General features: G+C 30.6%; 1 protein-coding gene across 4 annotated transcripts in view; it reads right to left on the bottom strand.

Annotated features, from left to right (window-relative positions):
- for (cGMP-dependent protein kinase for) overlaps positions 1 to 16,174 on the bottom strand; it is a 164,100-nt gene that overhangs the window by 35,921 nt on the left and 112,005 nt on the right. Inside the window, exon 2 of one of the 4 annotated variants that reach the window (XM_088197142.1) lies at positions 12,309 to 13,687. The exons of the other annotated variants lie outside the window; for them this stretch is intronic. Coding sequence (XP_088053268.1) covers positions 12,309 to 13,644 — 1,336 coding nt within the window. The 5' untranslated portion in view covers positions 13,645 to 13,687. The remainder of the gene's footprint in view (positions 1 to 12,308; positions 13,688 to 16,174) is intronic. 4 annotated transcript variants of the gene reach the window in all.

The raw sequence follows: 16,174 nt of genomic DNA, 5'->3' as shown, positions 1-16,174 counted from the left end.
GCTACTAGAATTAATAATAATCTAGGGATGATAATGCAAAAATATATGTAGGAAGACTAGTTTCTCATAATCGCTTATCCAAAGATGCATAAAATCTGGAAGGTTTGGAAACATGAGATATGGTAGCACATGCTTCAAAAGATTATAGCATAGTGACGTGCGTACAAATGTTTAATTCTTTGTCTGGAAAAGCAACAATTACGACTTTTTTCATAGTGTAACCGAAAAAATGTTTTTTAGTTCTTTCAGAATATATTCCTTGTGTAAAACTTTCAATAACACACCACATTTAGAGTAAATAAATTTATTTCAGAAAAAATTTTTTTGTTCAATTGTATGCTACACAAGTTCCACCAAAAACATTGGCACAATCAGAGCAACTAGAACCATGTATTCATTTTACATGTTGGCTAATGCTAAAAATAGTTTAAGCTATTGAAATTAAAAGATTTTTATATTGAGGGCGAGCCTTAAAGTAAAACTTTTAAAGTTTTCCATAAAGATTTAATAGCTGCTGAAATTGAAAATGTCCATGCAATAAAAATGTCACGATACTAGTTTTTCATGGTCGGTTGTTCTAATATGCATGAAAACAATCTGGAAGGTTTGGAAACATAGGATATGGGTATCACACGAATATGTGACACTTTGGCTGCACATAAAACAAATGATAAATATAAGCAGGTAGCAAAAAATCAACTTAAAAATTAAGTATATTATTTATTTAGTAGAACATTTGTGCCAAAAAAATATTTTAATTGCTTAAACAAAGGAAGAATATAATTAGGTAAATATTTTAAGCACAAAATATTTTTATTAATTATTAATAACCATTAGATCTGATAAACCTAAAATAGATGAACACCATCCCATATAATTTTTTTCAGCTCCTTTTAACCATCGCCCAAAACATCCATGTTTTCGGGAAGCTAGATGACTAAAGGAGCAATCTCAAGCGCTGACGTCCTGTCTAGACGGGAAGGATAAGGGACGCGATCGCGACTCTCTAGAGCAATTAAGCTATTTTTTATATAAAAAAATATGAATTAATTAAAACAGACAATTTTTCTTATAAACAAAGGATCGAAAACATGTTTAAGCAATAAAGGAAAGTCTTATATATGAAATGAAAATATATAAAATATACTTTTTTATGGGTTATTATATTTAATACTAAGCGTAAAACGTGAGATAATTATTTATTGGCGCATTTACGAAAATTGGAGAAATGTGGAAATAAACGATTTTGTATATTGTATCATATATTTGTGTTCGACAAAGTTTATTGCAGAATTTGGGAACTAACCTAGATCTAAAAAATATATTTTTGTAATTGCGTTATATTATTTAATAATCGATTGGAAATTTAACGGTTTGCGCAGATTAAATTAAATGTGAAAGCATGTAGTAATTTTGACATCATTTCAGATAAATTTGATATATTATTATAGTAATTTTGTAGTCGATGATTCATATCATATTTATTAAACTGAAAGTAAAGACATGAGTACAAAAAACTGTATTTAAATGTGCTATACTCTTTGCACAATAATTCTAAGGGCCTTCTGTAGTTTATTTAATTTAAAGCTTTTATTAAAGAACAGAATGAATAAGCTACAAGTTATATATTTTACAAAAATAAAATAAATATTTCCTATTCTATAATGATTGAGGAAGTGTCTGACCATTTATAAATATCTGTTAAGCGATCAATAAAATAAATGTTATTAATAATACCTTAATTGTTATTAGTCATTAACTTCAAAATTATATTTTTAGACATAAATTAAGTGGGTTGCGTGTATATATAATTTATGACAGTTACGTCCTACACTAGCAATTTTAAACATATAATTACCTATTACGTAATTCAAGTAAAAAATTAATTTTCATTTACTGTCACTATACCGAAACGATTTGCATACATTTTATTATTTTCATACATTGCTCAGCTCGAAGCAATAGCAATGAAAACGTCTCAAGTTCATTCACCTGATGCAAATGCTGTGTACCTTGGACAATCTCGGACGACAAATTATCTTAAATAAACGACTTTCCTGGACACTTTCACATAGCAAAAGCACAAATTGCGTCCATAGGAAGGACAAAGAGAAGACTGAGATTGAAATAATATAACATTCACAGCATCTCTTATCTAACACAACTGCCTTGGCCGATTTCTGCATCACCTTATCTTTGACTCAAAAAAAATTGAATTAATTAATAAAGCTCATAAATATTCAAGTCTTTCGAAGATGTATAATATAACAAATTCGCATATGTGAACATTCCAAAGATTCGTAGCTCACTATAATATTATGGGAAAGTCATAAAATGCCAAGCCTAAATTAGATGGAAAGATTCGCTTATGTGTGAACTGAAAGCTCACAGAATACGCAGATGTGTCTGAGTATGTGCTATATAACATTATGGATTTTCAAACTTATATGTGTTATATAATTTATATTTTTGTATTTTATAATAATAGAAAACTATTAAGGATTTTCAAGAAGATTATTTATATGAATATATAAAATATAACAATATAAATATTATCATCTAAAAAAATATTTTAAAATGCATTATAATGAAATAAATAATGGTTAAAAGTATCTGAAAAACTTATAGTATTGTACTACATTACATAAGATATCAAAGTTTAGGAAATATAAAAACTAAATTAAAAAAAAAATACCAGAACAACTTTTTTTGTCAAATAAGAATTAAACAAAAATATTATTAAGGAGCCGGTGGCCACAACCATAGTCCTGGCCGTCCTGGCTCTAACGAGCATTAAAAGAGGACGCAATTGTGATTTTTGAAGACATTCCAGCACTCAAAACTAGAATTCATCTAGACTGTCGACAGTACCCTTCATAAGTTTGAAAACATGCTTAGCGACTCCAACTTTCTGCGAGAGCTCAGCGAATCGTATCCCAATGCTTCCAAAAGAAAGGCGCTGGGATACAAGAACATATAATAACCTTTTCTGAATTTTTTTGACTGAAATGGAGAATTAGTTATTCAGGGATTTCTAATTATATATACCGTTTCAAAAATGCTGCAAAGTAAAGTGTCATAGAGGACACGAATAACATGGATCGCCAAAGTGTAACGCGATAACAAAACCGAAAATCTTACACAGGCATCATTTATGTGTAAATATGTGTAAAGAGAATCTCCATTTGATTTTAAGAGGGATTCTAAATTTTTTAATGAAAGTTTCTCTAGACAAAATATTCACACAGAGATCTTAAGAATACATTAAAAGCAAACGGGATCGAAAAAATGACACAATATGGCACTTTCCGACACTAAATGGCAGACTGTTGATGGAAACCCATTTAAAAAGAAATCTGCAATAGATCGAATGCATTTTAACAATTTTAAATCATCTGCATCGAGAAAAAGACTTGAATTTGTCACTGCCGTATTATGTCATTAATAAATAAAGAGCAGAGGGTCCAGATTAAGCTTTTGAAGAGCCCCCAAAGGGGTAATATGTTAATCACATTCGCGCACGTGAATCGTTCATAGGTTGAGAATCATCAGACGCATGGTAGAAATTCCTTGTTTTTATCATCTCATTCAAAGCCTTATTATATTTTAGTTGAGTAGCTAATTATCAAGTCTGATCGATTGGTTTTCGATCGATATTCAAACTCGGCCAAGAGCCATGTTAACTTGGCATTGAAAGTAACCACAATAGGCTCCGTGGGCGGAATTGCCCACTTCTGGCAAGGTGTGGTGAATGCCGGTCGACGTCCTTCGATATCTCGTTTCGAACACCTGGAAAAATCGCGAGACTCTTTCTCAGACACCCTAGAACCATTAAACGACAACGCTTGATTGGTTTAGAATCCCATTCATTATGCAAGCGATTTCTCCAAGACAGAAGTCGTAACAGTATTTTTTGTTTTGAAGCATGAGCGCCAGTTCGATCAGGCAGGAAACGGAAATGTTTTTCCTTATGAATGGGTACAACTTTTTTCGCAACGCGACTAGGAAGAACGTCCGTTATTTTTATAATGTGCGAGCGACGTCGAATATTTTCACAGACGAAACACAATTATGTGTAAGAATTTACAACAGCAAAAAAACCTAATGAAGAGTTATCTATCGTCATTTTGAAACGTGTAAACCAAAACTGCTTTAATGCTTAAATACATCTAACAAAGTGGTACTTAGTTTGTAGATACTATATCTGTTTTTTTACAAAGCACTTAGTCGAAATTCCTTATTTAAAGTATCTGTAATATTTTGATACATTATACATAGATTTTAAGCAATTCGTCTCTAATATCAAAAATACAGCATTTGATTAGTTATTTTCTACAACAAATAAATAACACTTAATCAAACACATTACAAAGATCATTCAGCACAATTTTAACATTAACCAAAAATATAAACTACACAATATCGATCGTTAATTACCTCCATTATAACATCGTTATACCATATAGAAAAATTCACCACACGTATGAAATTCAATCATAAAAAGAGAAAGTTTAACAATGACGAATCGCTATATTACTACAATTTTCCTTTTCCAAAACTATTGCAATGATAATAAATAAATATTATTATTCGATATTGCACAAGTAAACGAAGAGATATTCGCATCGTTACAAATATATTAATTTTTCACGGTGTATATACATAGTGCAATTATATTCGCATCACGGTCGATTGAATATAGCCTGCATATACATATATATATGTATGTCTATAGTATATGCAGTGTTATATGTTCAGAAAGCAACCGGTTCTGGCCAGGCCTTTGGCCAATTTGTGAAACAGGCCAAAGTGCTATTATTTCGGTATATCTTAGTAGACAGTCTTTGTGTCTGAAGATGGTGCTAAATTTTATGGAAGAGTGGAACATAAAAATATATAATTTGATGATTTTTTATAACCAAATATACAGAAATAATTTGTTTGTTTATCCATGTATAAAATTAAATTTATTTCACAATCAATAAAGTATCCATCTTGAATACTGTTGTGGTTAGATATTTCATATTCAATTTCCGATAGCGTAATTGAAATTTTATATATTTTCCGCTATACAAATTATAAATAAATGGCAAGCAATGTTGAACAAAGAAACAATATTGTTATATACGTAGCAAGAACATATGTTAACGTAATCAATAACCATTATATGTAGTGATGCAAATCACTTGATATTACGAAAAAATATTACATCCATGAGATAATTATATAATTACAGATTTGTGATATGTATTATTTTTTAAGTTTTAAATTTATAATATTCATATTAATTGTTTCCCCCCATTGAACCGCATTGGGCTAACGCGTTTTATGTTGCAACAAAAACTTACTTTAATAAATTTAAATAAAATTTTATAAATAATAATATTCTAATTACTAAAAAACATTAATTTTAGTCTGATTTGTCGCTACTCAAGTGGTCGTTAATTAAAGTTACCCCATTGCAACGCATTGGGCTAACGCCTATAATGTTGCAACAAAAATTTTACTTACAACAGTAAAATAAAATCAAGTGATATATAATAATTGTCGAGTATAATAAAGTTTACAATTAATGAAATCACTGATTCACAGACTTTTATTTTTAGTCTGATATCTTATTACTTAATTAGTAATTGTTAATTAAATTGATCCTATTGTAACGTATTAGGCAAATGGACATTTTTTAATAGATTAAAATAAAATCAAATAAGATATTAATTGTTGGCTATAATAGTAGTTAATAATAAATAAAATAGATTTCAATGATTTCAAGTATTTTATATTTCAGACAGTCAGATTTCGCACTGCTTATTTTGTACAGGCGGCCCTCGACTTTTGAACGTTCGACTTTCGCACAATTCGCTATTTCGCACATTCAAAAAAAAAACTTTTTTTTTTTAATTATAAACATGAGTGAAAAACAGAAAAATTTCAGTGTTGATAAGAACATAAAAAATCAAGGATTCATAAACTTCACACGATTCAAGACAAAGATTGAAATTATTAGACGTTCTGATTAATCTTTTGCTTCAATCGGACGTTTGTATGATAAAAATTCGTATGATACAAATTCGTATGATATGATATGTTCAATTTTGCAAAATAAAAATATAATTAAGAAATACGTTTAAAAATGTGAAAATTAAAAATATATTTCCACAATCTTTAAAGAAAAAAAAACACGGCAAAAAAACATGGATGAAATGGAAAAATCTTTGTCGTCATGGATCGATGATGACCAACATCAAAAAGATGTTCTTCTCATTATTTCAATTATTCAAGCAAAAGCTCTTAGTTTGCACAAAGATTGGAAGGATAGATTAAAAAAAAAGATTTTAACACGGTTTTTCAAGCAAGTAACAGTTGGTTTTACAATTTTAAAATGAGGTATTCTTTTAATAATATTAAATTCACTGGAGAATCGGCTGATGCGGATAGATGCTGCAAAATAATTTATTTCTTAATTATCCAAAATTATTGAAGATGGAGAATATTCCTCTGGCCAAATATTTACTGTAGATGAGACAGGTTTATTTTGGAAAACTCTTTAACAATGAAAAATATGAATGAAGCCTTCACGCATCTTGACAATTTTTTAAATATTATGGAAGGTTGTGATCCAAATGGAGAACGCATATCTCAAGTGCGTAGGGCGATCAATAAAGACATAGCATGTTATAAAATACTATATGAAGAAAAGAAAAAGAATAGTGGAAAACAGTTAACTCTCGATAACTTTTCAAAGGAAACACCCGCAAACCCCACTTAAACATGTCTCTTAAACGCCTCTTAAACATCTTATATTTATTTGATAAATAAATGTTTTAAAATACACACAACTTCAAATTTTTTACTTCCCTTTTAGGAACCAATTATGTGCGAAAGTCGAGGGCCGCCTGTAGTTTTTTATTGTGTTTACCCCATTGTAACACATTTTTAAATAAATTTAAATAAAATCAAGTGAAATATAATAATTGTCATCATTAATAATAGTGTATAATAAATAAAATAGATTTCACTGACTGACACTATTTATTTTCAGTCTGATTTCACACTGCTTGCTTAGTATTTTTTTAACGTATTTTTACCATTGTAGCGCATTGGACTAACGTATTTAATGTTGAAACGAAAGTAATACTGATTCTATTAAAATTAAGTTAAGTAAATTATATCAATTGTCAGCATTAATAAAAAATTTATAATAAATAAAATAGATTTCACTGACTGACAGTATTTTATTTTCAGTCTGATTTCACACTGCTTTAGTAGTTTTTCTAAGTATTTCTACCATTTTAACGCATTAGACTAACGTATTTAATGTTGCAACGAAAGTAATACTTATATTAAAATTAAGTTAAGTAATTTATATCAATTGTCAGCATCAATAATAATTTATAATAAATAAAATAGTTTTCACTGAGCATTTTATTTTTAGTGAATTGTGGTTACTCCATTGTAACGCATTGGGCTAACGCCTTTTAATTTGAAATGATATTTTTTTTAATTAAAATAAAACCCAATGACATATATTAATTATCAGCTTTAATAAAAAATTATAATAAATAAAATTTATCGACTGGCAGTGTTTTATTTGTAGTCTGATTTTACACGGCTTATTTAGTAGTCTAATTGTGTTTACCCCATTGTAACGCATTAGGCAAACGCCTTTTAATTTGCCGTTTTTTTATTTATTTAAAATAAAATCAAGTGACATATATTAATTGTTAGCTATAATATTAGTTTATAAATAATAAAATGGATTCTACTGACTGACACTCATTTCAGTCTGATTTCTCGCTACTTTTTACTCCATTGTAACGCATTGGGCTAACGCCTATAATATTGCATCATAGTTTTACAATGAAAAATAATAAAACTACGTTTTAAGAATTAATTTGCTTTATATATGTTTTATCATTATCATTATCATAACATAAACACGGAATGTGATTTTTGAATAAGGTATACATTAGATATTGAACATTTAATCGTCTGAAATATTTTTTTGCTTTTAGCTTATTTTCTAAAAATTCATATCACACGAACATCATTTTTCAATAAAATCATAATTTAATTAAATATTATTTAAAATACGTTCATCGGTAGTCATTTCACGAAATTAAAATCTAAATTTATATACACTTTTTCTACTTCTCTGTTACATCTTAAAGCGATTATTTTCTGTATAAAATAGCAATAATAATTACGGCAACATTCCGCCGGCTTTTGCCTATCATATGGAGTTATAATTATAACTTATGTATGTACATATTTATACATGAATATTAATCACATAAATTGATACGCACGTGGATCAAAATAAATAATTCGTAATTGTGCGTTTTAACCCTTATACGTATGTTCTTATTGCGTCACTTATTCTCAGAATTGTCTCATTTGCACAATATGATATCTGACTCGTGTGAACACATCTTTTCAAGGCGAACTGCAGCTCTTTGTGTGGCATTTTGTAAAAGAGCCAGAAAGGTTCAGAATCTAGACATTGTTTTTTTTTTTATAGTCTTTTACGAAAGTGGTCGCCGCTTTGATCTATGGTAATTGCCATTTAGATCTTTGACGTTATTGATATACGGCGGTCGTTAGGACGATAACCATCTACGATTGCAAATTATGGGCCGTGATTGCTGAAGGCACAAAGATCTTTTTTGTATTGAGTAAATCTATAAAAAGAAGATCCGAAACTGTTTCGTGCGAAACCTTTGCGCTAAAAAATATGCTAAAATCTTGATTCGATTCAGAAACGCGATGCATGTTTGCATAATTGACACGCACATAGATGCAAAAATGTTACGAGGCACTGGCACTAGCACGATTGTGTGCAAAAAATATTTAGTAATCATTTATATCATAACACGAGGCAGACTTATGAATAGGATTTCAGATTTGATAGTGTCTATCAAATATATCCTACTGACATTATTAACGGTGTTTTTTAGATAATATTTAGAAGGATTTGTTAAGAAATAATATAAAAAAAAACTGTTAACAAGATAATATACACATTTTCCTCAACTATTCGAAATCTGTTTTTAGTAACATAATCAAGACTTTCCATGTGTTTTTTCGTTCAAATTTTTTCAACTCTTTAAATTGCCGGTTTATGGTTCCTTCACATGCTTTAATCGGAAACTGAGTATTGAGTATCCATTCTCGCAGTTAAATCAATGTTAACAGTGAAAACAAAGCGCACGAGGCCGTTTGTTTGCGCAAGAAAACGAGCTGAACGAAACTCGGCCAGTCCTAGGCGAGCGCGGTTCCTGCTTTTCGCAACGAAAACACGTGTCGAAACCGCCCATTGTCTACCAATGTGACCATTGTGAAAATTCACAAACGCCCATATAGTGTATCTAATAATCTTCATATCCAAACTCAAGAAGTAAGCCTTAAATATGCCAAAAGAAATATTCCATGAAAAAAGTTGACTACTACTACTGATCTAACAACTAATAATATTGCAAAATTTGATCAAACCATATATTCAACTAATAATATTAATAGATAAATTATATAGTCATAGATTTGATACGAATTTCACGCAAAATATTGAATGTCCAAGTAATGGTTAACCGCAGCAGCTTTTATCTCTTCCGCCGAGCGCGTAATTTCTCCATAAACCGACTCTTGAACCATATACTATAGTAATAGTACCATTGAGCAAACTCAATACATCCTGTTTACTATATAATGATCTAAGAGCGTGCATTTATCATCACTCGCTTTCTCATACTGTATCTTATCTTATTGCCATTGGAAAACGAATTCGCCAGACGACGTGACAAAACTTGAGAAAAAAAGTCCAAGGACTATTTATAGTACCATTGTTGGCTATTTTCAATACGCCCTTTTGTCAGGCAGGTCTCTGCATTGTTATGTGTATCATCACGCCTCCGTTTAGCGTTTAAATGAAGGTGTGTACAATACAATGAATGGCTTTTCCTAGTGCAAATTGGCGTTTTGTTGGGATTTGCATCATAATTAGCTCGCAGCATGAAGCTGCGGTGTCATGCATAAGTTATGACGGTGATATAAGCATTATTATATAATTATTGTATTGCATAATTGTTGATATGTAAAATCAAACGCAAATTACAGTACACTCATATCCCGATTTACACGATAGATAAGTTGTAATAAAAAGATCGAATAAAATTAACGTGTACTTTTGAACGTTTCTTTAACTCATAAATAAAACGATACAAAATTCAGCGACACGCGTCATAGCACACTGCATGGGCAGTGGAAGAGGTTCCAGATGTAGGACAAGTGTAAGAAGTAAACCGCATAAGTGTATGCACATTGTCTTTTACTTACAACATTAAAAATCATTTTTAATTATTGTTATTTTATGTACATGTATAATATTTTTAAAACTCGATTTTGTGCTTCATATTAAACTACAAATTTAATAAGCACTAAAAGTTTTTTGTGTTGATGTTTTAAAATTGAAGTTCAGTTATGCTTTAAATACGTATTTTGGTTTATCTGTGTTGGTGCAAAAAAATTGTGCCCAAAATTTATGATGGCAGAATTTTTTAAAATACAAAAATTCGTTAAAGATAATTCATTATTTAACCATTAATGTCAAAGATGGTTCAAAACAATTTGAGCGGAACGAAATTACAATATCAGGAATAGTTCTGAACGTAGAAGACATAGCCAAGAAATTAAGCCACTCTAACTTAACAATGCATTTTCAGATTAAGAGTATTGGAAAGACTATAAACTGGTCGCTTTTATGGATTATTTGATAACCGGAAATTAAATATTGTACGACAGCAAACGTCGTAAAATATGGTTGTAATCCAAGGATAAAATAGCAAAATATTGAAGCCAAATTAAATATGTAAAAAAGTGTGTTCGGTGGAAGTGCAAGGAGATTGTAAATTACGAAACCCTTAAACATGGACAAACAGTGACAGTAAGCTTGTATTGAGATCAGAACAGTTTCGATAAAATCAAGGAACTTCGTTGCAAGATTTTATTACATACATTCTCCAAACCTTGCTCCTTCCGAATACTATTTATTTCGATCTATGCATCACTTCCTAAATAAAAAAGCGACAAATAATATATGTCGCTTGATTTGATTTTATTTTAATAAGAAAAAATCCGTTGCAACATTTCAGCCCAATGCGTCACAATAAAGTAAACACAACTAATAGTAAGACATGAGATTAAAAATTAAAGTATTTCAGTCAATGGAATCAATTTAATTAATTATATATCACTTTAATATGGTAAACTTCCGTTGCAACGTGAATGACGCTAACCCAATGCGTTACAATGGGATACTACAAATTAAGTAGTGAGACATCAGACTTAAAATATAAAAAAGAAAATAAGTGAAATATATTTATTATATTATATACTAAAAGGCTCGGAATAGTGGTTATGAAGAGGCTGCGAGCTCGAGCCACGGTAGCAGACTCAATTGTTATATTTATAAAAATGCGCTATTATTAAAAAACAATCATAAATAATGGATTATTTATTAGTAAACCAAATATTTTATATATTTTTTTCAGAAAAAAATACTGTCGCGTGAAGAGAAATAACAGGCGACTCACTAATTAGTCGCTGGTGTTTAAAGAGTTAAAATAATTTAATAGTAACAATAATATTTTCATATATTATTACTGTATATTACTGAATTTAGTTTTTTTTTATAAATAGTCAATTATTTTAATAAAAATATTTTAAGTGTACTAAAGCCAATTTGAATTTAAATTGTGTTTAACACTTTACTTGCCGAAATCTGATATATCGACTTTTTCTATTTTAACAAAAATTGCCTGATTAGATTGAAATACGTTTTAAATGAGTTTAGAGGTAAACAAAATATTTTGTTTATGGTGTAATAAATCAATATTTAGATATTACTCGAAAAAGGGTTGATAATTGTTTGATATACATTTGTAGCCATTTGGGTTAAACATTATCTCGTAGAAACATTGAACGCATATATTTTTGGACCTTAACACGATAAGCCGATTAGAAGGGTCGCTCATAAGTTGCTACAGATAAGCGCATAGCAAAGGCGGTCACCGCAGACGGTTTCTGCTCTGCATAATATCTGCGACTAATCTCATTTCGCAATCGCTTCTGCGTGACGCGTTACGTCGTCTGCGATGCATGTCATTGATAGCCGATATAACTGCCACAATTAAATTCGTTGCGAAATACCAAACGGATACGTAACGAAAAATGTCTCTTTGGAGGTCGCAAAAGCGACGTTCACCACCTGAGACTGGTTGAGAACCTTGAAACTTGATAAAAAAATAACTCACCCGAGCTGTCTTCCGCAAAGCCATTCTGGTGACTGACCGGCGAAAGGGCAATGCTTTCCCTTTGCGCCAGATTCCCCGTCCTCCTCTTCCTGATGCCATATGTGTGCACTGGCACTATCAACTTCGGTCTCGGAATCGAAAAATCAGAGTCTGAATCACCAGACGAAGAACTTTTGTTGGATTTCACTCGCACCGTGTTGAACTTCGAGCCGTTGATCGAGTGCAGTCTGTTCAGTTGCTCTATTGGAGATATGGTCCTCTTCGGTTGAGTAACGGTGACTTCGTGAGCCATAGGATCTAAGGTATCGTCGAAGGAGAATCTCTCTTCGACATCTTTCCTCAGCAGCGACGGCTTGCAATCGCCGTTCACCCTCAGAGATTTAGAGCGAACTGCCGGCTTGGGCGGCTTAGTTCCGTTGACTTGGTTCCCATGGAAGTTCCCATAAAACCGTTCTTCATTGTCGACGCATTTAACTGTACCCTTTTCTTCTGGTTCGCTATCGTTCACGCTGGATATCGACAGATCACTGTAGCGCCCAAAGTCGAACGAGTCATTCGAGTGGGTGCTGCCATTTAGAGTGTCGTGTTTCTTATTTGGCGCTGATATTCGCGGAGCAGGCACCGGCCTCTCACTTTGAGCAACTTTCTTTTTATTATCTAACAAATTCTGACTAGCTTCCAACTCTTCCTGCTGACTTATCCTGGAGTAGTACTCGTAAAAGCTCGGATCTGCCGAGGGCGGACAAGGGGGCGTGAATTGAACCGAGTCGTGTTTCCTCTGCCTCTGCAGATATTTCAGCGAATCCTTCTTACTGTGCTTCTCCACATTTGGTAATATGACAGGGAAGTCGTTGTGTTCTTCGACGTCCCATTCTTTGAATTGCTTGCGTTTGATCCTACGCAAAGTGGACGGTTTATAACCGTTGAGACCTTTGAAACTAAAACTAGGCTGCAGTTGTCTTTGACTAGATAGGAACTCTTTACTGGCCCTCGTCTGCTCTTCTATGTGCTGCTGATATTTGGCTAGTTGCGATATATTCTCGTCGTGTCCGTTCAATTTGCTATCGTCTAATGAGTATTCTTTAGCATCGTGGACCTTCAACTGAGGCCTAGCTACATCTCTGCAAGATTTACTTCTAGATACATTAGTCGGTGGTTTCTTGGGGAGATTCTCTTCGCTCGAGTTCCACGAGCCGGACGAACTAGACTGACTTTCAACCAAATTTCTATGAGTATCGACCCAATTGGCAGCATAGACCATCTCCATAGTCCTATCGCCTATGCTCATCCACGGGTCTTCCATAATAACCCTACCAGGATACTGTTTGATCTTCATTTTTCACTTTTCTACATCAGTAACATTTTAAACTGACTCATTTCTAAAACAAAATATATGCGATGTGAGATATTGTATCTTTGAGCTGTTTAGATGTGACGTCACTCTATAATTACACCATATCACATTCCCACGAACGATTTTCGCACAATTGTCATCGTTACTTCACATTTAATAACGCGTTGTTGAAGTTCTAAATCAATTCGTTTATAAATATCTATGGATGCAGTTCGTTGCACTGTAATCGACGGATGGATGCAGGAAGACTACAGCGATGAGGTCATCCTCTTCGCGAGATGATGACCCTCATATAACGGACAATGACTAAAGATCCTCGCGATTGAGCTCTATTATTGTATAATAAAGGTTTGATCGAAAGCTTTTAGGGGACTGTAGGGTCACCATCGCGTGCACAAAAAGTCGATGCACTCTGGAGTCAACCCAATCTCGACCCACATGCCTATATAGTCATTCTGCACATGGACATGGGGGCGATGAACCGAGAAAGTGTATTAAATAATTTAGACTAGTTACTGCTATGTCCATTTTTGGGAGTGAAATATGTGTTGTATATATAAACAAACTTATTATCTAATGTCTTGATACGTCGACTCTTATCTATGTTTACATAAAGCAGTGGCAAATCTGCTATATAAATTACTACAATTTAAATGATTATGCGCTGTTTGAAACTGAGCAATTAAGATAAGGCAAACTGCTTACTTAGCAATATTGTGGAAAAAATAGTTCAAATGCATTTTGATTAGAATCATTAAAGATAATTATTGACACATATTGGATTTTATAATTTATAAATATGTATTTTAAAATATGCAAATAAATTAAATAGTAAAACTATTAGTTGAAATAGTCAGTATTTATAAACCAAAGTTCAGTTATTAGCTCATTATAGCGATAATAGTTAAATATTATTCGAAAGATTGTATGTGATAATTGTATAAGAATATTAAATATTATTGTTAAATATTAAAAAAAACTAACATTTTATATAATTCTCGAATGTTAAAAAAGTATTTATATATGTATATATTTTGCAATTCTATATTTTAGACAAATCTCTTTATTATTATTTTTATAGCATAAATGCATGACCAAGCTTGATTTTAATTAATCATCACGATTTATCTGTTATGATCAATCAGAATTATAATTATATATTAATCACTATCTGATCTTCCAGACACGATAAAAATTAAATAACACAGAGTTTCATATGAGATTCGAACTTATGTCTTTCAGGTGTTAATCATCTATTTACATCACTAATAACGTTTAAATAATAAATTCGGTCAAATAAAAAATATTACCGATTAATTACGATATTTGAGCTATTATTTATATAGGATAAAAACAGATATTTTTAAATTTATTTTAATTTTTTATATTTAACATTTTTGCTAACAAAAATAATTAAATCATAAAACACATATGAGATAAACAAATTGTATATACATATATATAATACATACATATATAAATATTATATTTTTTTATTTAAGTTCTAAGTTTTTAAGAAACAAATATTATAAATATCTCAGTTAGGTTTGTTATATAACTTGATTCCAACATTTTGAAACAAAATAGTAGCTGTCTAAAAAAATTGATATACAACTATAAAAATTAAAGCATTTTTTTATTTGCTAGACATACTTTTAACTGTGTTGCTTTTGTTGCAAAAGCAACACAGAAAAATCATAGAAAAAATTCAAATTAAAAAATATTTAAAATATTTTTTTGAAAAAATAAATTAAAATTAAAGGTAAATAAAAATGTAAAAAAGATTTATAAATTTTAGCATACAAATTAATATATTGTAAATATGCATAAAAAAATATATTATACTTTATAAAAAAAAATTTTCAAAATGGCGGCTATGAAAACAATTATAAACGTTAATTATTTTGGAATCATTCTAAAAAAATGTCTAGCAGCAATAATGGTTATTAATTAATAAAAATATATTTATTATTTTTAAGCATTTTTAAATACAGAAATATAGTATTTTTGTGGTATTATATATTTTTTTTAGTTAAAAAAAAGGAAATTTTCAAATAAAAACACAGTATTTTATTACATTTTTGCTAATAACAGTCTAGAATAGACTTTTTAAATATCTAGGTTACGTTTTTAGCATAGCCTGATCCGCCATATTGCTTAAAAATGGCAAATACGCATTGTATATTTAAAAATATTATATAACATAAATACGTAACAATTATTATCTGTTAATTTCATTTTAAAATGTAAATAATTTATTAATGGATAAAATAGCCTATTATGGACCTTATGGATCATAATGAATAAATTTATTTTACAACTCGATCCGCCAGCTTGTTTTAAAATGGCGAACAACAATAAAAATACTTCTGGATAATAGACATTAAAAATATATTGTATAATATGATCCGCCATATTGTTTTAAAAAAAATGCTAAATCATGAAAAAAACGACATTATTTCTAACCATAGTCTACTATTGAATGCTTCGCGGACTGTGAAAATCACTAATT

This window comes from Plectrocnemia conspersa, unplaced genomic scaffold (genome assembly GCF_051122295.1).
Source record: "Plectrocnemia conspersa isolate PC_06_02 unplaced genomic scaffold, ASM5112229v1 ptg000011l, whole genome shotgun sequence".
NCBI classification, from domain to species: Eukaryota; Metazoa; Arthropoda; class Insecta; order Trichoptera; family Polycentropodidae; genus Plectrocnemia; species Plectrocnemia conspersa.
Note: the sequence above shows the minus strand (reverse complement) of the source record. Positions and strands in the feature narration are given on the sequence as shown.